The following is a 25,165-nucleotide window of genomic DNA, read 5'->3' as shown; positions in this document are numbered from 1 at the left end:
TTTTTTTAGTTGTAGTTGGACACAATATCTTTATTTATTTTAATGTGGTGCTGAGGATCAAACCCAGTGCCTCACACATGCGAGGCGGGCACTCTACCACTGAGCTACAGCCCCAGCCCAAGGGTCTTGCTAAATAACTGAGGCTGGCCTTGAACTTGCAATCTTCCTGCCTTAGCCTCCTGAGTCTCTGTGATTATTGTGGTAAGCCAGCACACCTGGCTGCAGAGTAACCTTTATTATTATTATTATTAATTTATTTATTTTTCAGTGCTGGGGATTGAACCATGAGCCTAATGCATGCTAGGTAAGCACCGTACCATTGAGCCACATATCCAGCCCTGACTTATTGTTTAATGGGTAAAGAGTTTTAGTTTGGGATGATGAAAAGTTTTAGAGATGGATAGTGCTGATCATTGCACAACAGTGTGAACCTACTTAATGCCACTGAATTGTATACTTAAAAGGCTTACAATGAACCAGAAATGGTGGTGCGCATCTGTAATTTCAGCTACTGTGGATGCTGAGGCAGGAAAATCTCAAATTTGAGGGTAGTCTGAGCAATTTAGTAAGATCTTGTCTCAAAATAAAATTTAAAAAAAGGGAGTTGGGGGTGTAACATGCTGGTAGAGCACTTACTTAGCATTTGCAAAGCCATTGGTTCAATCCTCAGTACTTCAAGGGGGGGGGGCTTTAAAATGGTAAATTTTACATTATCTGTGTTTTATCACAGATAAAATATCCCTCCATATTTTATATTTTTATACTTAAAAATATTTTTTTAGTTATGCATGGACACAATATCTTTATTTTGTTTATTTATTTTTATGTGGTGCTAAGGATCAAACCCAGGGTCTCACACGTTTGAGGCGAGTGCTCTACCACTGAGCCACAACACCAGCCCTTTTATCACTATTTTTAAAAGTTAAAGAAGAGTCTGCCTTTCTCAGTAAATTTGTTTCAAAAACGAATATCATATAAAACCATGTGTGAGGAAAATCATTTCTGATTTCTACTGAGTATTATGTATGGTAATAACTTAAAATAGTAGCATAATATATTGGATATATCCATTTATAGTAGACAGTTTCAGTTCATGGTTTTATAGGACAAACATGGGAAATTCAATGGTGTGAAGAACAAAATTGAAGTCAAATATTCCTTCTCCTTTTTTCTTTGATATAGTTCAAAGCCTTCCCCTACAGAAGATGGAAACATGGTAAAAACTCTCTTACCCATTCAGTGGTCAGTTAAAGAAAAAAAACATTAAAATTATGAATATATAGCCTAGTCATTTTTAAAAAATCTAAAACATGTTCCTTCATTCTCCAATATTTATATGTAGGGCCAAGGCCATTTCTTTTCATGTGGGTCCTTTAGAATTACTCCATTTTTTTCTTGTATAAATCATACCCATATTGTTTCAGTCCATATTTTTAGTTTTTGGTTTCCTTTTATTTAAAACAGAGATTTTTAAATGAGTATCCCCAGTCCCTCTTGGCAGTACTTGGGATTGAACCCTGGGACACATTTCCACAAAGTTACATCCCCAGTACTTTTTATATTTTGTTCTGAAACAGAGTTTGCTAAGTTGCCCAGGCTGACCTTGAACTTGTGATTCTCTTGTGTCAGCCTTCTGAGTAGCTGGGATCACAGGGATGCCTCCACTCTGTCCATTCTAGTCTCTTAAAGTTGCTTCATGTACAGCTATTTTAGCAGTAATTTTTACTACTATTTACCTTTATCAGCCATTTCTAAAGTGTTCACTTTTATTTTCATAGAAAGAATAGCTCTCTTTTATGTTCTTTTTTTAAAAATTTTTTTATTTTTTTAGAGAGAGAGAGAGAGAGAGAGAGAGAGAGAGAGAGAGAATTTTTTAATATTTATTTTTTAGTTCTCGGCAGACACAACATCTTTGTTTGTATGTGGTGCTGAGGATCGAACCCGGACCGCACGCATGCCAGGCGAGCACGCTACCGCTTGAGCCACATCCCCATCCCTCTTTTATGTTCTTATTTAATCAGATTTTATAATATTTAATTAGGTTGCATGATTATGAGAAGTTCAGTGGGCACAAATAGCTTGGGGGCAAACACAATGGAATCTCAGTATGCCAATAATTCTACTAGTGGTAATAAGAGCATGCATTTAAGTATCAGCCACAAGTAGCAAGCATGCTGTGGGAACCTGAATATTTTAGTGATAAAGAGGAGACTATCAGTTAACCCACTTTGGGTTGTTTAAGATAAATATTTGCAGCGTAAAATTTGCTTTTTTTCTAACTTATTATATCCTGAACATTTTTCCTGTCTAAAAATGGGGATACGTCATTGTTTTTAATGGCCACATGGTAATTATTTTACATGTATTAGGTTGGGTTCTTGCTTGCAAACAACATAAAGCAGCTCTGACTCACCTAACCATAAAAGGAATTTATTTGTAGGCTATTAGATTGTTTATAGAGTCAATAGGAAGAATGGTCAGCCAGGCTTGGAAAATGGGTAGGAATCCATTGAAGCTAAATTGGACCAGTTATACAGTTTAGTAAGGACTTGTTCATTGATATTAGCTTTCTTAGGACTTTGGCTATTGCTGCTGCTGGCATTGTATGCCTGCTGCTGCCTGTGCCATGAATTCTTTTGTTGTTGTTTTTTCTTTTGTGGAACTGGAGTTCAAACCAAGTGCTTTGCCACTGAGCTACATCCTAGCCATGAATTCTTATGATATGTCCCTGTGTATTTGGGTCACTTCCTTAGGGTTCAAAATCTCAGGCAGAAGCATCAGATGATTCTAGTATATCATCCCCTAAAGTAAAAGGAGTGCAGTAAGACACCATGTTCCTGAATGCCCTCTTTTTGTTCCCCCAAACTTCTCTAAGTTAAGGGAACAATGAGAACATGTCTGGGATGGAAAGACATGATACATATTATCTTAAAAGACAATGGCTTTCTCTTATGCACACTGAGAACTATAGGGCACATTAATGTTACATTTAGAAAGCTGCTTTCTTGCATGTACACCAGGGCAGTGCTCCTTGGGATGCTGGCCAAACAGAGTTAGTATGCTAATGCTGATGATGTTACAGCTTCTGTAGCCTAACATATAAAACCCCTCTTTGGGGAGAGGAGCAGAACTTAGGGCACTGTGGAAAGGATACACATCACTTATCTATCCAGCTGCCACAGGACAAAACACTGTGAGGGAGAGAAGGCAATGCTTGACAAAGCATTCTGATGGACAGAGGTGCTATCTGTCAGCCTGTCGCCACTGAACTCTTCTTGGATTAGTCACTGATCTCTTGTAAGCTTTCCCCAATAAACTGCATATCTCCCATGCTGTCTCTGGGCACTTTCTTTGGCCTGTCTACAACATATTCCACTGCCCTGGCACAACTGGGCTATGGGTGAGACAATTGGCAAGTCAGACAGGTGGCCAAAGAAACCCCCATGAGCAGATTGACTGTGGCAGTTAGAAGTGGAAATATGTTGGGGCGACTCTCAGGAGGAACTTCTACCTCTATGTAGGGAGGGGTGGCAGATATTATGCCTGAGGGCTACATGTATGTATAGTGATGCCCCCAAGACATTCTAAGGATTGGGGGAAATGTTTCTCATGGGCAAGCACTAGGGTCTATAGAAAAAGAAAGAGCTATATATGATTGCAGCAGCTGTGGGGTGGCCCCTTCTCCTGGCATTGTACATAGTAAGGGAGGCAGAGTAAGCAGTTGCAGAAGGAGTTAAAGCTGGAACACAAGCACATTTAACTCAAGCAGGGACTACTGAGAAGTTACTTGCTTGTCTGAAGAGTGCTGATAAAAATTTGGAAACTCTAGCCTGCTGCATTGCTAAACTAAAAGGTAAATGTTTACCATAAACTAGAGTAAGGAATGTGGTTATTTAAAAGGATTGGGACCAGCATAAATGGGACCCCTGTAAATCCAACACCTCAGAAGAGGAGGATGAGGGCTGGGTGATCTAATTGAGGTGCTAGTGCTAGGGGCCAGACCAGTCATAACTCAAAAAGTGAAGACAGATCAGCCACAGCCGGTGGGAGTAGATATTGAGGATCTGCCCCCTCTCACCAGCACATGTGTATCTTCACAAAAGATTATAGTGCTGTTAAATTGGTGAGACTGAGAAATGAGTTTAGACAGAAAGAAAAAAAAAATGTATCAGGATGGATGCTGCAGCTTTGGGTCCCTGGTGCTAAAGGCATATTCCTATCAGGAAGTAAGATGCATAAAATTACCTGAGTCACCACACACTGCTGCAAAATTTATATTCAGCAGTTAATGAGAGCCATGCCATCTCTTTATTGTCCTGGTTTATAGCTGCCTATAAAAATGTTTGGCTTAATATGGGGGGTGTTCCTGTGGCACCTCTAAGATGGCAATCCATGAAAGATCTTCAAGACCTCCTAAGGGTTAGGGATGATGCAGGTTGTTTATGTAGCAAACTACACTGGTCCTGATAACGAAACATTCACAGCAACAATGAAGGACCATTCTCGAAATGGCTTTGAGGCAATATTATAAGGCTCTGGTATCAATCCTTAGCCCTGTTTTGGGCCTCCTTGTTTCTCAGGCAGCATAGGCTGTAGCTGATACTTGGGAAACTAAAAAGATTAGAAAGCAAGGGATGTGGAGTATGGATCAAAAGGTGGAAGGAAGAGAGGACAAAGGAAACACAAGGGGCCAATAAGAAAAGCCAGAAGCAATGTGCTTTCTTCTGGGAAGGACAACAATGGACTTTTCATTGTTTTTCCCCAAGGGTATTTACACAGCCCAACCATATGTCATGGGATGGTGGACAAAACCTGATACAGAATTGATGTTTACTTATATTGATGATGTGATGTTAATTTCTGAGTCTTTTTCCCACCTAGAGGAGGCAGTTCAAACAGTGTTGGCACATCTCCAGTAGAGAGGATGGGCAGTCAGCGCCTCCAAATTGCAAGAACATGGGCTGCCTGCCAAGTACTTGGGGGTTATCTGGTTAGGCACTGCTGTTTTCCCTACTCCCAAAAGGTCACAGAACTTTTGGGAGTGTTGAAATGTAGGCATCCCCTCATTCTGTAAATATCACAAATGTTAAATCCATTGTATGATTTAATAAAAAGAAAGGCCAAATGTGACTTGGAACTTGAATACCTCAAGGCCTTTTCTCAAGCAAAAATTATTATAGAGTGATTATAAGACTTGAACATTTTAGTCCAAAAAAACAGCCCCATAAATTGGATGTTTTTAGCTGCCCTGATGGGTTTGAGTGTTTCCTGTGGCAGCAGAAGTACAATAAATGAATTTTCCCTTAGGATTTTGGTCACAGATATGAAAGGATACAAAAAATGAAAAGCCATTTAAAAACAACTGCCATGTGACTGTGTGTTATGTGGCAGCACAGTCATGCTTCTTGGTCAGGCATTCAAAAAGCAGACAACCTAAGTGAAGTTAGGTGGTTGGAAGATGTTCCAGCTAAAATGTGTGGCTGTTTGGCTATATAAAAAGACAATCCTAGGCTGCGGTTGTGGCTCAGTGGTGGAGCGTTTTGCCTAGTATGTGTGAGGCACTGGGTTCGATCCTCAGCACCATATAAAGATAAATAAATAAAGTAAAGGTATTGTGTCCAACTATATCTAAAAATATTTGAAAAAAAAGGACAGTCCTGCTGGGTGCAGTAGCACACGTGGCTTGGGAGGCTGAGGCAGGAGGATTAGGATTGTAAGTTCAAAGCCAGCCTCAGCAACAGCAGGGCACTAAGCAACTCAGTGAGACCCTGTAGCTAAATAAAATACAAAATAGGGCTGGGGATGTGGCTCAGTGGTCGAGTGCCCCAGAATTGAATCCCTGGTGCCCCACCCTCCACCCCCAAAAAAAGTAGTCCACAAGAGAAAGTCTCTCTGGCCCACAACAAAGAAGTGGAGAGCTCCCACCAAGATACTCAGACATTGTATGTGTATGTTATTTTATTTACCTGCTCCATGAAGCAGCCATGGCCAGTGCCTCATCTAATGGGATGGATAACTTGAGAAAGGGAGCCTGTACAACAGTGGCAGGTTGACTTCATCAAACCCTTTCCCTTATCAGAGGGTTACAAGTTTGCCCAATCATGTGCACACAAGTACATTGGACTGCTATAGGTACATGCTTGCAGAAGGCTGAAGGGTAACCATACATGGACTTCAGTTGCCTGGCACCATGTGTGGCTCCCCTGCAGACATAGACAGTAAAAAAGGAACACACCTAACGGCCACAGGGTGCAAGAATGGGCATACATTGACATTTCCACTTGCCTTACAATCCAGCTGCAGCAGGATTACACAAATAAATGTCCCACCTAAACAACAACCAAACATGGAGGTTGGATCCTTGGCAGTGTAGACCAAATGATTATGGATGGCCATCAGGACCTTCAATAATCATGACTAAATCCATGCCCTAACACCTGCCTAATGTTGACAAAAACCCCGACATTATTTAGATTCAAATGATGATGCTTAAAAAGCACACTACACTTCATAAATGGAAACACAGGGATAATTTGCTGTTGCTTCTGCCACAGGACCTGCCACAGGGGATCCATATAGTCTATTGGGTATGGGAATAGCAAATGGTTTTCGATGATATGGGTTCCTAGGCTCATGGGCAAAAAGACTAAAATAGGACATAAATATTAAAAAAGATTATTAACCCAAGGTTTTTAATCTTTAAGAAAAAAGCATGTCATTTCATTATGATCTGCAAGAACTCTACTGTTGTTACACTTTTCTTTGTCAAAACCTCAGGTACCATTGGGACATAAATTATGGTGTTATAAACCTGAGGATGGGATACTGCAGTTTTAGTCTCATTTTGGGATGATCAGGTTACTTATGTATTGTTAAATAATAGAGATTGGCCTATATTAATACCTGTTACATTTCATCCTTAGAGCTAATCTATTTACAAAATGGACAAATACCATTATAGAGGTATAAAATAAAATAAAATAAAATAAAATAAAATAAATTGCAGCGTATACAGTGAACTTCCTCTATCATCCTCCACTGTTCTCCTGGAGCAACTACAGCTAGCCACCTTAATATAATGAAAGCAAATGTTAAACTGGAGCAAAACTCATAGCTCATAGACAATTGCTCTATAGACTTAAATATAAGTGTATTTGCTTTTAAGGATACCAAGTATTGTGTCTTACATTTGGTGTGAAAGCAATTGACTCTATGGCTAAGCCTTTGCTAAGGTATATTGTGTTTGATGGCTTGGGGTCGCTCACTGCAATATAGGTAAACCTAAAAAGTTAGGTAAACCTAAAAAGTTCCCCTTTGTATAAAAAAACAAAGGTAGGAACACCTCCCAACCCTCTGTAAGTATAGTTTGGACCCCTGGCAATCAGTGTGATTTAACCACTGTGTGACTGCTTAAAATGACAAAGTCAAACAACATATATAACAATATATCCCTCCCCTTGGAGGCAGTTATAGACATGTGGCACCTTTAGGTGGCTCTACCTTCCTCATAATTGGATTTGCTAATGTACTTGAAAATGATTTTATATACCAGATGACATACTTCCCACTTTGTCTACAATCCCTACTAATTGGGACCTTACAAAAGATGGCATAGAGTGACCCATGCTGCCAGGTGGCTTGACACACTTGCTATACTTCTTCCTGAAACAACAAAGTTGACATTGAGTGGCAAGTTAAGACTTTAACTAAGCACACTGCTGCTGCTTTAAATAATATTCACAGAGCCAGAACTTAACTTAATTAAAAAAACTACTCAAATGTAAAAGGTAGTACTTCAGAGCAAAATGGTGCTAGATATGCTAACTATAGTACAGGGAGGTACCTATGCCCTTATTAAAGCAAATGTTGTGTATATATCCCTGATGATCATCTTAATGTGTTTTTGGCTTACTTAAGTTGCAAAACCATATTATAACTATAGGTCACCTTTATATCAAGCCTCTTTTTACTTGATTACAATCTCTTTATGATATCTGATGATATGTTGTATTATCTACTTGCTCTAATAGCAAGGTTTATTACATTCTTTTCAAAAAATTTATTTATTTATTCTAATGTATTATACATGACAACAGAAAACACTTTGATCCAGAGTATACAGATGGAGCACAATTTTTCATATCTCTGGTTGTACACAAAGTAGAGTCACACCATTCGTGTCTTCATACATGTACCTAGGGTAATAATGTCCATCTCATTCCATCATCTTTCCTACCCTAGTGTCCCCTCCTTTTCCCTCCCTCCCCTTTACCCTATCCAAAGTTCCTCCATTCCTCCCATGCCCTCACCTCCCATTATGGGTCAGCATCTACTGACCAGAGAAAACATTCGACCTTTGGTTTTTGGGGATTGGCTTACTTCACTTAGCATGATATTCTCCAGCTCCATCCATTTACCTACATATGCCATGATTTTATTATCTTTTAATACTGAGTAACAATCCATTGTGGCAAGGTTTAATATATCCTGCTGCTCTTTGTATTGCTGTTGTGAGACAGTGTGAAAGATGGACACAATAAGGTTGTGAGGATATCTAGACACATGGGGATACAGTATATTATCCTTAAAGCAAAAGGGGATAGCAAGATATCATGTCCCTAAATACCCGCTTTCTGTTCCCATAAACCTCATCAAGTTAAGGGAGTAGTAAGAACAAGTCTGGGCTGAAAAGTCCAGACACAAATAATTTTTTTTTTTATGGTGCTGGGAATTGAACCCAGAGCTTTGTGCATGCAAGGCAAACACTCTACCAACTGAGCTATATCCTCAGCCCCAGAAACAAATAATCTTAAAAGCCAACAGCTTTCTCTTTTTCGCACTAAAAACTATAAAAAGTTAGTGTTATGTGTCAAAAGCTACTTTCTTACATGTACACCAGAACAGTTGCTCCTTGTGATCCTGGTCACACAAGCAGACTAAACAAGCTAATGCTGATGGTGTCATTGCATCTGTAGCCTAACTTGTAAAATCCCTCTCCAAGTGAGGTCAGATGTGAAACTGAGGGCACTGTGAAAAGGATTCATGTTACTTGTCTGGCCAGCTGTCACTGGAAAAAACACATTACCTCCTTGCCCTGGCATCAAGTCTAGAAATCGCTTAACAACATCGTAGCTTCAAGGGTACGGGGAAGAGAAATATCTCCTCTCTTCTTTCCTTTCAGTACAACACATATGCTTTGGCTTCAATAATGGGAACCAGAATCCTACTGCCCATTTCCAAGATTCTCAAAGGGGTACATTTCCTTAAATGTGTTTGGATGTTGTCTAGCCAAAAATATGACAATTATCTATTATAGTGTAGATGGCACTAGAGATTATTTAATTAATTATTGAAAATTTAGGTTGTTTCTGATTTTGCTTTGTTTTAAGCCCCATAGTAATTGTCACATTTTACCAGGCTAGTAGGGGGAAAATAATGTATCTTAGTTAATTTACATTTTAAAAATTATTTTTATGTGTTTATTGACATTTGGATCTTATTTTGTCAATTTTCTGATATGTACATATATGCATATACACATATATATTTATTTTACTTAAGATATAATTTATATACATACCATAAAATTCATCCTTTTAAAGAATCAAATTGGCTAGGTGCAGTGGCACACATCTGTAATCCCAGCGGCTTGGGAGGCTGAGGCAGAAGGATTGAGCGGTCAAAGCCAGCCTCAGCAATTTAGTGAGCCCTAAGCAAATTAGCGAGGACCCTGTCACTAAATAAATATAAAAAGGGCTGGGGGTGTGGCTCAGAGGTTAAGCACCTCTGGGTTCAATTCCTGGGTACCAAAAAATTAAAAAAAAATAAGAATTAAATTCATCAAATTTTGATATATTCACAGGCTTGTGTAATCATTACCATAATCTCATTCCAATATATTTTCCTTAATCCAGAAAAAAACCCATGCATGTATTTTTTTAATATTTAGTTTTTACTTATAGGTGGACACAATGTCTTTATTTTACTTTCTGTGGTGCTAAGGATTGAACCCAGTGCCCCACACATGCTAGGCAAGCACTCTACCTCTGAGCCACAACCCCAGCCCTGCATGTATATTTTTGAAGTGTGTTTACATGGTAGTTTTTTCTATGAAAAATTTAAATTTCATGTAATTAAATTGTAAGATCTTTTATGATTTCTAGTTTATTTATGCTTAGGAAGGCCTTCCGACACTGTTTGGTTAATAAGTATTCACTTTTATATCTTTGTAGTGTATTCTATCTTATTTTTTTTAAGTTTTGGGCATTAACTCAGTTGAAATTTTAGATCCTGATGTCACCTCAAATGATTAACATATTATCCCAGTACCACTTACTGATTTACCAAGTATATTTGAAATTTTGTCCTTGTTATATACTAAATTCTTACATATACACATATGCCTGGTTTTAGAACTTCCTGTTCTATTTTAAGAATATTTGTTTATTCTGACATCAGTACAAGACTTTTTTTTTTTAAGTAGACTACTTTTTGATGGTTCTGGAGATCAAACCCAGAGCCTCTCACATGCTAGGCAAATGCTTGAACATTGAGTTACAGCCCCAATCCTAGACTTAATTTTAGAAGAATTTTAAGTTCACAACACAATTAACCAGAAGGTACAGAAATTTCCCATAGTCTCTCTTCCCCACACATGTTAGTATACTTTATATTAGGGTCCACATTTGATTTTATGCATTCTATGGGTTTGGGCAAGTTTATAACAATATGTATACATCATTGCAGTATGTACAGAGTATTTTTACTGCCCCATGTATCTTCTGTGCTCTGCCTATTCTTCCTCTCCTCCAATCTCTGACAACCATTCATCTTTTTACTGTTCTACATAGTTTTGTCATTTTCAGAATATCATAGAGATGGAATTATACAGTATGTAGCCTTTGTAGGTTGGCTTCTTTCACTTAATAATTGCATTTCCAATGTTTTTTTTTTCTTTTTTTTCCCTTGGTACTAAATTCAAGGACACTTTATCACTAAATCCTTGCCTTATTTATTTATTGAGATAGGGTCTCACTAAATTCCCAAGGCCTCAAATTTGAGATCCTCCTGCCTCAGCCTCCCAAATGGCTGTTATTACAGGTATGCACCATCATTCCTTGCTTCATTTACATTTATTTCATGTCTGTTCATGGTTTGATAGCCCATTCATTTTAGTGCTGAATAATATTCTGCTGTCTGGCTGTACCATAGTTTATCAATTCACCTACTGAAGGGCATCTTGATTATTTCCGGTTTTTAGCAATTGTAAATACAACTGATGTAAACATCTGTGTGCTGGTTTTGGTGTGGACATAAGTTTTCAACTCCACTGGGTAAATACCATAAGATTGCTGGATTGTATATTAAGAGTATGTTTAGTTTTATAAGAAATTACCCAGCTGTCTTCCACGGTGGCTGTACCATTTTGCATTCCCAGCAGAAACAAATGAGTTCTGTTGCTCCATGTCCTCTCCAGTATTTGATGTTGTCATTCCTCTGAATTTGTTCCATTCTAATAGGTGTAATGGTATCTCATTCTTGTTTTAATTTGCATTTCCTATGATTTGGGGCATCTTTTCATATGCCAATTTACCATCCAAGTATTTTGTTCATTGAGGTGTCTGGTAAGGTCATTGGTCCATTTATGAATCAAGTTGTTTGTTTTCTAAGTATAAAACTTTTTTTTTTGGTACCAGGCATTGAACCCAGGGGCACTTAACTACTGAGCCACATCCCCAGTCCTTTTTTATTTTTTTTTATTTTGAGACAGGGTCTCACAAAGTTGCTTAGGGCCTTGTTAAGTTGCTGAGGCTGGCTTTGAACTCATGACCTTGCCTCAGCCTCCTGAGCTGCTGGGATTACGGGCATGTGCCACTGCACCTGGCAGTACAAGACTTTTAAAAATATATTTTCAGTTGTAAATGGACATAATACCTTTATTTTATTTATTTATTTTTATGTGGTGCTGAGGCTCAAGCCCAGTGCCTCACATGTGCTAGGTAAGTGCTCCATCCCTGAACCACTGGGTTGTACCCTAGTCTACTATAAGACTTTTTAATAATTAAAACTTTTAAAAAATATTTTTTAGTTGTAGTTGACACAATACCTTTTATTTTATTTATTTATATGTGGTGCTGAGGATCAAACCCAGCCCTCTACCACTGAGCCACAACCTCAGTCCCAATAATTAAAACTTTTAAAGACATTTTAATGTTGAGTAATTAGCATCATTATTATTGTAGTGATGGCTTTTATAAATCAATGAAATATATGAAGTGTTTGGTCAAAGTTGTCATTTCCAGCCTAGTTCTTAACCAGTTATAGAAAATATAAAACAATTAAAGCAAGTTTTATTTTTCAGATTACTCTATGTAAATGTTTAAATATTTATGGTTGTTTTTAGTTTTCATTGATATTTAATGCTTTTGCATTAGTGGTTTTGGTTACTCTTTTGTCTTTGAACTAAATTATAGATGGATTTTTCCTTATAAAGAAAGTTATAGTTGGGACTGGTGATATTGCTCAGTGGTGGGTCATTTGCCTAGTATGCCTGAGGCCCTGGGCTTCATCCCCAGCAGCACAAATGTATCAAATTAACCAAGTTTTGATATATTCACAAGCTTGTGTAATCATGACTATGATCTAATTCCAACACATTTCCTTATTCCAGAAAACAAAAAGGGCTGGGTGTGTACCTCAATTGTAAAACACTTGGCAAGCATACATGAGGTCTTGGGTTCAATCTCCAGTGTAACGGAGGTGGCTGGGAGGAAGTAAGTTACCAAAACTGAAATAATTCAGTGAGACTGATGATAAATCAAACACATAAAACATTCCAAGTCACCCACTTATATTTATACCAGGGCTATAAAAACATGCCTGCTTTGTTTAATAAATGGATTATTTCCATCAATGCAAGAAACTAGTTGCCTTAATGGTATCTACATAATAATTTCAAATCTATTTAAGTTTTCCTACCCATTTGCTTTTATCTAAAATCACTACCACCTCTAAAGTTAAAACAAATAGGAAAGCATTAGCTTCTATATATTTTTTTGTATAATATACCCTTAAAAAACATGAGTAAGCTTTTAAAACGAAATTAATCCTACTACTTAATCTGTTTTCAAAACACTGTCTATTTTCTTTCATCAGACAACTGTTATTAAATAAAGAACTAAGATTCCACATGAAACAGCTGGAGCAGGCAGGTGTATGTTTTAAAACATAATTTTTCTTTTCATTGGGCCATTCCTAAAAGATTAGGAGTCACTAACAAGACATAGTAATAAGGTCAAAAAGAACAGGAACATTAACATTTTAAAAGGCAATGGGCTTCATCAGCCACTTCTGTGACTCCTAGGCTAGTCAACAGCATTTCTACAAAAAAATTGTGCTATGATAATACAGATACTTCAGATTCCTGTAGCATTGCATAGTTGACAAAATTTTCATATACATGAATCTTACAACAATCCTGCTATATAAATAGTATGGTGACTTCCTTTTAAAATAAGGGAAGTTAAAGCTCAGACATGCCCATGCTCATGCAGCCAATTCAAGCATGAGTACAGAGCTAACAATAGCCTCCAAAGGATTAACTTAAAGGGAAATGTTTGCAAAAGCCACAAAGTAAAACCAGGCAAAAGTGGGAGTAATGTGGAGAGACTGCTTGAAAAATATTGATACCTTATGAAGAACACAGATAGGAACAGTTTTCCCAGAAAGTAAGAAATATTCCTTAAGTATCTTTGTACCTTTCCATGAGTGCCTGAGCAGTTACTGCCATGTCAATAATAGACCACGGGTGGGGGGGCATGTTTTTGATGTGCATAAAGTTTTTTCTTGCTTCAGACAAGGTAGCTATCATTATCTCAGGAAGGTAGAGGTAAATAAGATTTAACTATTTGACAGTATAAATAAGTCAGCTGACATTATAAATAAGTCAGCTGCTTTTCAACCATGTTACGGGTTACATATAGACTTGGTACAGTAGTCTTAGATTCTGAGAAGATAGTTTGGTGCTTGGAATGTTTTTTTTCCTCATCAAAACAACGGCCCAATTCAAATTTGTCAGGTACAGTCTTCAGGTAAAGCAAGGGCTGCCTATAATGCTGCAGTTAGTGCTCCCAAGTTGCCGGGTTGTTTACAAGCATGCACCACTGCACCCAGATGATGACTTTTCTCTTAATTCCTGCATATTCTGTATTTTTCTTCTTTATTTCCACTTAGAATGACTTATTTTTCTCTTTTAAAAGATTAGTTTAAGGGCTGGGGTTGTGGCTCAGTGGTAGAGCGCTTGCCTAGCATGCACAAGGCACTGGGTTTGATCCTCAGCACCACATAAATGTAAAATAAAGACATTGTGTCCACCTAAAACTTAAAAAAAAATAAATATTAAAAAATTTAGTTTAATGAAATATTTAGAACTATAAAAACATAGGGAGTCCTATAACATATCCATGTGTCCACCATCCAAAGTTAAACACTAGTGTAGTTCAATTTTCCTTTTGTGCTCCTCAATAGTTGTATTCTCTTCTCCCTCTCCCAGCTCCTGAATTTGGAATTTATTATTCCTATTAACATTTTTATATTTTCACTAATGCTACTACATATGTGTGCATACAAAAATCAACATAAGGCATTTTTAATGTTTTTCAACTTCTGAAACTTCTTTTCCTCAACTATGTTTGTGGGATTTATCCTTGTTGCTACTCGTGCCTCTTGTTCAGGGTGGGTTTCTCAGTCTTAGTGTTATTGACATTTGGGAGTCAGATAGTTCTTTGTTGTGTGGTGCTATCTGGTCCATCTTAGGATTTTTAGCAATGTCCTTGCCATCTACCCACTAAATGTCAGTAGTACACCTTTTTTCATGTTTCCTTAAGCACATATGTGAGATTGTTTTGGGTAAAATGCTGAGGAGTAAAATGTCAAGTTCTATAGTCATTTCTTCACCTTCACCAGATATTTCCAGTTTCTATAATTGTACTCATTCACACTAATAATAAGAATGATCTGGCCGTGGAACTTAATGTTTTTATCTAGCTGATGGGGGTAAGTGATATTTATTTGTGATTTTCATTTTTATTTCCTTGATTATCACAAGGACCCAGAATTATTCAGATAAAATTGTATCCACAAAAGAATTAAATTTTACTGTGTTATAAATCATTAAGAATCCAGAATCCTTCCCCAAATTGTGAGGACTAATTATTTTAGGGGAATTTAAAAATGATGTTTATGCTGGTGTGATCAGCTTTAAGAAGTGATTTTGAGCAATTAGACTGTTTGTGCCATGTTTTATACTCAACTTCTACAGTTTGTTTCCAAACCAGAGATAATGATTTAGTCTTAATACTGTTCTTCCTCCTAGAGATGGTATTAATGATGGTGATTACCATCTGTGTTTAGGGATTGTCTAAAAATACTTTAATAACTAGAAGTTATTTCCCTCAGTGATGTTGGATGTTCTTCTTCTCAGAGTCACTCATTACTAATAGTTATATATCAAATTTCTCTCTTTGATATTGTGATTTCCCCAAAGCCTGCATTTTTCCATACCATATGACATTGTTTATGTTCTTTTCTCTGCTTTCTGAGTCATTTTACTTTTAGTCATTTTGCGGTGTGTGTGGGGGTTATAGTAAATGTTTCTGGTTTTGTACCTATCTTAAGATATTTGAAATATAAAAAGAGGGACATATTACAAAATCACTTAGAAGTGTATATACACATAAGAGAATAGTAAGATGGAATTCATCTGAGGTTTTGTCTGTAAGGTCTAATTTAAATAGTTAAAAAAACAACTCAGGTGAATTATGGAAGCAAAGGGAAATACATATGTATTATAGTTAATAAATTGGCATGCTTAAATTAGGATGTAGTGGGAAAAGTGACTGTGTCAATGTGACTTTCATTTTGTGTTCAGGTATTCTATCTGCCCCAATATACCCAGTTACTTTAAAAGTGCCTTTCTGCTTAACTAGTCTCTCACAGTTTCTCAGTAAACCTAAAAGATAATCCTGTAATGTGGTATGGATCATACTTCATAATAAAACTTTGCAGTCAGCCCTGCATATATTAGTGTTCATGTCCATAGATTTAACCAACAGTGGATCAAAAACATAGTTAGGTCAATTGATGGTTGTGTTTATACTAAACATATATAACTTTTTTTTCTTGAAAGTATAACAACTATTTATACAACATTTACTTTATATTAGGCATTATGAATAATCTAGAGATGATTTAAAGTATATGGGACATGTACACAGATTAAAGCAAATACTATGTCATTTTATATAAGGTACTTGAAAATCCATGGATTTCAGTATTTGTGGGGTGTCCTGGAACCAATTCTCCACAATACTCAGCCACAACTGTATTTCAGTCTGTGTGTGTGTGTGTGTGTGTGTGTGTGTGGTATTGTTGATTGAACCTGGTGGTACTTGAAGACTGAGCTACATCCTCTGCCCTTTTGATTTTTTATTTAGAGACAATGTATCACTAAGTTGCTAAGGGCCTCACTATATTGCTGAGGGTGGTTTTGAACCGGTGGTCCTCCTGCCTCAGCCTCCCAAGTTGCTAGGATTACAGGTGTGTGCCCCCATGCCCAGATATATTTCAGTTTTCCATTTCTACCTAAAAAGGCAAACTAGCCTTGATCTACAGAATGTACTATATTCCGAAAGTTTGATATCAGTTCCATTGTTTGAACTTGATATTTTCCCATAAAACCATGTTTCTTGATCAACCCTCATAAACCTTATTTGATTTATAAAATATTGGAGCATTTTGAGTAGTCTGTCTTGTAGGCAAGCAGCAGCCATATGCTGCAAAATAAAAGTGTCTCGTTTTTAAAAGGCAAAGGACCTGCCCTGGGTAGAATTTTGATAAGATCTGTTTTTTAAATTTTCTATTTCACTTTTTATATTCTTTTACTGTTTCCTAGAGACTCCTCCACATTTGTATTGGGTCCCAAACCTTGGACTCTCCACTGGGGTTAGTCCTATTCTCTTTGTCCCAAGTATCTTTTGCTCACAATTACCACCTTTCTGCTTTATCTAGACTTTTGTTCTTTTGTAGTAACTGACCTTATCTTAATCATCAGGACATGTAATTCCCATGGGCAATCACCTGTCAAAGAAGAGTTTGTTCTGTTACACAGTAGGGTAATTATAGTTAATGTAGACTTCAGAAAGGCAAGAAAGGGTGTGTGTGTGTGTGTGTGGGTGTTACTAGGGGTTGTACCCATTGTATCTAGGGTGCTCTATCACTGAGTTACATTCTGAGGTCTTTTTATTTTTTATTTATTTATTTTTTTAATTTTGAGACAGGGTCTTGCTTAATTGCTGAGACTGGCCTTGAACTTGTGATCCTCTGGCCTTGGCCCCTAAATTGCTAGGAATATAGTCATGTGCCACCACACCCAACAAGAAGAAAGGATTTTGAATATTCTTAACCACCAAAAGATGTTAAACATTTGAGGAGATAGCTGGTCTACTCTATTTTGAACATTACACAACATATGCATTGTTTGTATATAGTCTGGTACCACATAAATATGTATAATCATTTTGTGTCAGTTAAAAAAATAAATATTTAAAAAGAAGATATGATGTGTGTCAAAACAACTGACCAGGATTCTTAAGTCACTTTGTAGAGGGAAAAGAGATATGAAGGGGGCTTTTCTTGGTTAAATGAAGCAAGAAAAGATGTAACAACCAAATTTAATGTGTGAATCTTGTCTGGATCCTGATTTGGGAAAATAAAAGCTATAAAGACTGCTCTTGGGTCATTTAGAGAATGAATATTATGTAATGTGTAATTGTTAATTTCTTACCTGTGATAATTATTGTGATTACATAGTAATCCTTATTCTTTGGAAATGCATAGTGAAGTATGTTGGTTTCTAAAACTTATATTGAAGTAATTTAGAAAGAATAGAACAAATATAGCAGAATCTTAACAACTGTTAAGTTAATGAAAAGATATGTAGAAGTACATTATACCCTTTTCGGGGTGGGGGGTGCTGGGGATTGAACTCAGGGGCACCGGACCACTGAGCCACATCCCCAGCCCTATTTTGTATTTTATTTAGAGACAGGGTCTCACTAAGTTGCTAAGTGGCTTGCTAAGTTGCCAAGACTGGCTTTGAACTCTCGATCCTCCTGCTTCAACCTTCCAAGCTGCTGGAATTACAAGAGTGTGCCACTGTGCCCAGCTCATTATACTATTTTAATTTGTAAGTATTGCTGAAGTTTTTTGTTTTAATTCAGAAAAACAAGAAGATACCAATTAACAAATAATCTTTAAATCATGAAATTTTGTGCAATAGAAAATTAAGGCAGTGTAGAGAAAAATTTTTGAACTAAAACAGTTAGTTCTAGTTTTCTTAAACTGATTCCATTTTACCATTTTTCCCCTTATTCCTCTTAAGATTCAGTCACATTCCTATAATCACATGCCCAGAGGTTCGGGAGGCTGGAGGCAAGAAGATTACAAATTAAAGGCTGGCTTCAGCAATATAGCAAGACCCTAGGCAACTTAGTGAGACCCTGTCTCTAAATAAAATATAAAAAGGACTGGGATGTGGCTCAGTGCTTAAGTGCCCCTGGGTTCTAACCCTGGTACCAAAAAATTAAAAAGTAAAGATTTAGTTAAGATTCAGATTTGTTCTAGAGAACAATAGTAGTAGCAGCTGCTCTGGCTAGAGGAAGGAAGATGGAGTTTCTCAGAGTGATGGTAGCTTATTTTTATATATAGATTATTTGCAAGTCATAGATAACTAAAAGGTAAAAATCTTTGTCAGTGTGACTCATTAAAGGTTATGACTTTTTTTCCATGAGAAAAACACTAGAACCAAAAAGTAGACAAAATATATTTATATTGAATAAATAATGTAAATATTTGTGTAAAAACAGGTAACACTTTAACACTAGTTTCTTAAGAAGAATTAGTGAACAAAACTGAATTGGTAAGTATTTGGAATAGCTATAGCCATAACTATAAAAGCAAATAATATAAATAGACTAATAACTGAAAGCAAAAATGACCAAAACAGGAAACAGACCTCAATGAATCAGCAAGATTTTTTTTTTTAATTAAGCAGCAGATTGGCACATTTTCAGGAGAGAAAATGCCAACTGATTACAGGAGGGGTCTGATTTTTTTATTATAGGGTTTGAGTGAGATTTGATTAATCAGTTTGAGTGAGTTTTGATTCATAATAAATGAGATTTGATTCATAACAAGATTTGAATCATTTATAAAATGCGTCAGGTGGGCAGTCACAAGGAATAGTTATGCAAGTTCAAGGCACAAATCAGGAAACAACTGCAAAAATTCAAAACCCATTGTTGCTGGGAAAGGGAGAATGAATGTTCAGAGCCCAGTGCTCCCCCCCCCATTACCCCAGGTCACACTGTCCTCCTTTCTCCCTGGGGATTATTATTCCCCTTTTTAATTTGGGGGTTGTTATTTTTCATATCCTTCAATAACTATGATACTATTTTAGATCAGGTAACATTATAAATAATAATTGTTCTAGAAGTAGTGCTGGTTGAAATTCAGACCAATAGTGGTGGGTCTAGGGATGAATTTTTCTTCTAGCTTTTGTAAGATATTTGTGTTTCAGAAATGAATGGAGGGCTGGAAATATAGCTCAGTGGTGGAACACTTGCCTAGCATGCACAAAGGTCCTTGGTTTAATCCCCAGTGCTGTCAAAAGAAAAAAAAAAGAATGTAGACAGCAAAAGAAAAAGTGGATAAATTCTTCAGACTTGAAAAGTTTTGTGCTTAACAGAACACTATCAAGAGAATAGAAAACCAACTCTCAGAATAGGAGAAAATATTTCAAAGTCATATATCTGATAAGGGTTAACATAGAATATATAAAGAACTTTTGTAGCTCTGCGGTAGAGTGCTTGCATAGACCGTGTGAAGCCCTGGATTTGATCCCCCATACTGCGAAACAAACAATCAAAAACCATTTTGTTGGGTGAGGTGGTATATGCCTGTAATCCCAGTTACTATGGAGACTGAGGCAGGAGGATTTTAATTTAATGAGACCTTGTCTTGATATAAAAAATAAGAAATTCTGGCAATGTAGCTGAGTGGTAGAGTGCCATTGGTTTCAATCTGCAGTACCTCAAGAACAAATAAACAAAAAAAGAACTCTTGCAACTCAACACCAAAAAATGAGCAATACTATTAAAATATAGGTAAAGGACTTGAATAAACATTTTTCAGGGAGCTGTGGATGTAACTTAGTGGCAAAGAATGTGTTTAGCATGTGTGAGACCCTGGATTCAAGCCCTAGCACCCCCAAAACCCAAGAAATATTTCTTCAGTGATATACAGATACTCAATAAGATTATGAAAAATGCTTGACGTCACTGGTGACTAGGAAATATGAATGCACAATACAATGAGATGCCGCTTCATACCCACTAGGATGTTTAGAATAAAAAAGTCAAATAATAATAAGTGTTGGTGAGGAGGTAGAGAAATAGGAATCCTCATACACTGCTGGTTAGAATATAAAATGATTCAGCTGCTTTGGAAAGCAGTCTTGCCTTTCCTTAGTTACACAGAGTTATTATAAGACATAGCAAGTCTACTCCTAGGTATTTCCCGAGGGAAATGAAAACACAAAAATTTGTACAAGAATGTTTATGGCATAATTATTCATAATAGACCAAAATAGAAACAACCCAAATGTTCAGCAGCTGAAAAGTGGATGAACAAAATATAGAATATACAAACAATGGAATATTATTCAACCATAAAAAGGAATAATGTATTGATACATGCTACAACATAGATGAATGTTGAAAAAATGCTAAATTAAAGAAGCCAGTCACATAAGACCGCGTTTTATATTATCCCATTCATATGAAATAGCCAAGAAGAGGAATCTATGTTGACAGAAGGTAGTGGTTGCCTAGGACTGAGGGTAGTGGGTTTAGGACATAGAAAGTGATAGTAAAGGGTATAGAGTTTCTTTTGAAGTATGAAAATGTTCTGAAATTGACTGTGGTGATGGTTGCGCATATCTACACATATACTAACAACTATTGAATTCTAAACTTGAAATATATGAATTATATATGAACTATTTCTTAGTAAAGCCATTTTAAAATGGTGCTGGAAGAATTGGACATCCATATGTAAAAGAATGTAAGTTGGGGTTTGGGGATGTAGCTCAGTGATAGAACACTTGCTTAGCATGCTACGAGACCCTGGGTTTGTCCCCCAGTGACTCCACCATATACACAAATAAATCAGACTTTAGGAAAACTAAAATCTTTCATGCTTCAATGAAAGTATCAGGACTCTGAAAAGAATCAAATACTGGTACTTTCAACTTTTCAATGTACTTTGAAAACATGTTAAGTGAATGAATCTAGACATAAAAGAACACATATTGAATGAATTTATTTAAATGGAATGACCAGTATGGGCAAAACCATAGAGGTAGAAAGTAAATTAGCATTTACCAGCAGCTGAGAGAAGAGGGGAATAGGAAGCAACTGCTGATGGGTGTGGGGTTTCTTTTGGGGGTAAAAAAAATGTTCTGCAATTACATAGTCATTATAGTTGCACATTCTTGTGAATATACAAAAACTACTGAACTGTAATACCTAAAAGGATAGATTTTTTTAGCTTGTAAATTACATCTCAAATTTTAAAGAGAATGTATACACATATGTATAAAATGTATACACATTTATATAAAATTTCAGGCTGCTGTAACAAAATACGCTGGACTCAATTGTTGTATTGTTCGGAGCTCCACAAAATTAAGTTGGACAAGAATCCATTAATCATCTTGCTTTTTAAATAGCAGAAGACATGGTTCAAAAGTAGTTTCTGTTAAAGCCTTCTCTGACCTTAGCAAAACTGAAGCCATTGTTTTTCCATTTGGAATGAAAGGTACAAAAGGTTATATATTGAAAATTCTTTTTTCTCAACCTTATCCCCTAACAATTTAATGCCTCTCACCAGAGAAAAATCACTGTTTCCATGGGATATATCAGGTTGATTTATATGAAATTGCCAATATTTGAGTATTTTTGACATGCAGCCATGATAAGTTAATGTGGTTCAACCTAATATCAGTGAAAAACTGAATCCTAACTTCATGGAGTTTTCATTCTATTGGGAAGTGTATTTGATAATTTTTGCCATGTAATACATTACTCCTAATTTTACTGATTTAACATCAGAGACCTTTATTATCTTATAGTTTCTATGGGCCAGGAATTTGGGAGCAGCTTAGCTGAATGGTTCTGTTTCAAGGTCTTTCATGAAACTGTAGTCAATATATTGATTGGAGCTATAGTCATCTAAAGGCTTAATTTAGGTCTGAAGGAGCAGGAGGTTTTTTTTTGTCATTATTGTTTTTTTTTTTATTGGTTGTTCAAAACATTACAAAGCTCATGACATATCATCTTCCATACATTTGATTCAAGTGTCATTATTGTTGTTCTTTGTTTGTTTGGAGATTGGACCCAGGGTACTTTACAATTAAGCTACGTCCCTAGAACTTTTTACTATTTTAAAATTTTGAGACAGGGTCTTACTAAGTTGCCCAGGCTGTCTTAAACTTGTGATCCTCCTGCCTCAGCCTCTTTTCATACCTGAAATTACAGGTGTGTGCCATCTTGCCTGGCTGAAGGAGCAGTTTCTAAGACCATTCTCTCTTGTCTGGAGTTCTCAGGTTTTCCCCAGTCATTGAAATAAGGCCTCAGTTCCTTACCATATGAACTTCCCAATAAAAAGCTGCTTGCATGTCCTCATACACGCAAATGGCTTTCCCTGAATTGGGTGATTCAAGAGAGAAGGCCAGGAGGAATCCTTCTCAATGCATTTTATGACCTAATCTTGTAAATCACACATTGGCACTTTTATCATAGTCTGTTCACTAGAAGCAAGTTGCTAAGTTCAGGGCACACAAAGTGTGCATGCAAAGTCATGGAGGAAGGAGTGACAAAGAATTTATTAGTTTTTTTTCTTTATACTGGGGATTTAACCTAGGGGTGCTTTACCACTGCCCCAGCCCTTTTCATTTTCTATTTTGAGGCAGGGTCTCACTAAGTTGTTGAAGGCCTCCCCAAATTGCTGAGGTTGGCCTCAAACTTGCTGAGTTGCTGGATTATAGGCATGTGCCAGTGCACCTGGCTTACTAATATTTTTTCAAACTACCACAGGAAGACAGACAATAAACAGAGTAAATAAGCAAATTATGGAATATGTTAGAAGGTGGTAAGTTCTATGAGAAAAATTTTTTAAAAAAGCAGAGGTAAGGAGAATCAGGTTATGTAGGTTGCAATTTTCATGAAGTGGTCAACATAGGGTTCAATAAGAAGGTTAGATTAGCTAGGTGGGATTCTTCATGACTCAGAAGGCTGTAGCAGGAAGATAGTAAGTTCAAGGCCAGCTTCAGCAATTTAGGGAGGCCCTAGCAGTTTAGGAAGACTCTGTCTCAAACTTAAAAAAAAAAAAAAAGAAAGGGCTGGGAATGTGGCTCAGTGGTAAAGTATCCCTGAGTTCAATCCCCAGTTCCAAAAAAAAAAAAAAAAAGGGAAAGAAAGAAGTTTAGATTAGATTAGATCAAAGACACTTGAAGGAGATAAGGAAGTTAACTAAGCAGATATCTAAGAGAAAATCTGAAACTAAGGGAATAAGGTGGTAGTCATCCAGGTATGACAACAACCATGACTGACACAAGAGAAAGGTTTGGCAAGTGGTAGGAGAGGAGGTCAGAGAGGTTAATTTGAGGTTGGCAAGAATTGGAACTCATGTAGGAACTTATTTGCCATTTTAAGGACTTCTGACATTTTTTGATTAGCTTTTCATTCTGTCCACTTCCAATATTAAATGAGATTGTGTATGGAAAAATGTTTAGAAATCAGGAAAGCAATCTATAAAGGCTAGTTACTTTTATTTGAATATCGTGCATATTTGTTTTTAGTTAACTTGGCCATAGAAATAGTATTCCATTGTCTTATTGGAGGCAACGAAAATATTTACCTAAGAAAGTAGAAAAGAATGTTGACTATGTTTTATTACTGACACATTTTCAATTGGGGACATGGGAGAAAAATTGAGCAAAGATTATTTCCATAATTGAAATTAATGAGTTTCTTATTTTCAACAGGAATGTAAAGAAGAAATCAAAAATGGATCCAAGTATGGGTGTGAATTCTGTTACCATCTCTATTGAAGGAATGACATGCAATTCCTGTGTTTGGACCATTGAACAGCAGATTGGAAAAGTGAATGGTGTACATCACATTAAAGTAAGTTACTCTTGCTGGGTGTGGTGGCATACATATGCCTGTAATCCCAGCAACTCCAGAGGCTGAGGTAGGAGGATTACAAATTCAAGGCCAGCCTCAGCAATTTGGCAAGACCTTGTCTCAAAATTAAAAATAAAAAGGGCTGGGGGTATTGCTCAGTGGTAAAGTACCCCTGGGTTTAATCCCCAGTGCCAAAATAATAATATTATTATTATTAAAATGTAAGTTACTCTTGCTGGGTGTGATAGCACATACCTGTAATCCCAGAAACTAAGGAGGCTAAGGCAGGAGAATCAAATTTTTTAAAATATATATTTTTAGTTGTAGTTGGACACAATATCTTTATTTATTTTTATGTGGTGCTGAGAATTGAACCCAGTGCCCCATACGTGCGAGGCGGGCACTCTACCAACGAGCTACAGCACCAGCCCAGAGAATCAAATTTTTTAAAAAGGCAGGGAATATAGCTCAGTGGTAGAACATTCCTGGATTCAATCCCCAGTACTGCAAATGAAAAAAAAATTACTGTTTAAAATGAATGAAGTAAAATAAATGCAATTGACTATAATCGTGTTAGGAAATTACTTCTAACACTGGGATAGAAGCAGACACACTGACATTTGGCAGTAAAGACTACTACACTTCTAACACCAATGCCAAATAAGTATTGTTAATTCTGTTAATTCCTCATTAAAAAGAAAAAGGAGAAGCTAAGTGTGGTGGCAAGAGCTCCTTGGGAGGCTGAGGACATCAGAGGCTGAGGCAGGAGAATTGCTTGCGTCCAGGAGTTCCAGACCATCCTGTGCAACATAGAGAGAGCTCATTTCAAAGTAAAACAAACCAAAAATGAAGGAAGAAAA

At 36.7% G+C, this 25,165-nt stretch overlaps 1 protein-coding gene across 3 annotated transcripts in view; it reads left to right on the top strand.

Moving 5' to 3' along the window:
• Atp7a (ATPase copper transporting alpha) overlaps positions 1 to 25,165 on the top strand; it is a 140,420-nt gene that overhangs the window by 51,756 nt on the left and 63,499 nt on the right. For all 3 annotated transcript variants that reach the window (XM_077107695.1, XM_077107696.1, XM_077107694.1), the window contains one exon: positions 24,164 to 24,305. In XM_077107695.1, the coding sequence (XP_076963810.1) occupies positions 24,186 to 24,305 (120 nt within the window). In that variant the 5' untranslated portion in view covers positions 24,164 to 24,185. The remainder of the gene's footprint in view (positions 1 to 24,163; positions 24,306 to 25,165) is intronic.

The sequence above is a fragment of the Callospermophilus lateralis genome, chromosome X (assembly GCF_048772815.1).
Source record: "Callospermophilus lateralis isolate mCalLat2 chromosome X, mCalLat2.hap1, whole genome shotgun sequence".
NCBI classification, from domain to species: domain Eukaryota; kingdom Metazoa; phylum Chordata; class Mammalia; order Rodentia; family Sciuridae; genus Callospermophilus; species Callospermophilus lateralis.
The sequence above is the reverse complement of the archived record's forward strand: the minus strand, read 5'-3'. Positions and strand labels throughout refer to the sequence as shown.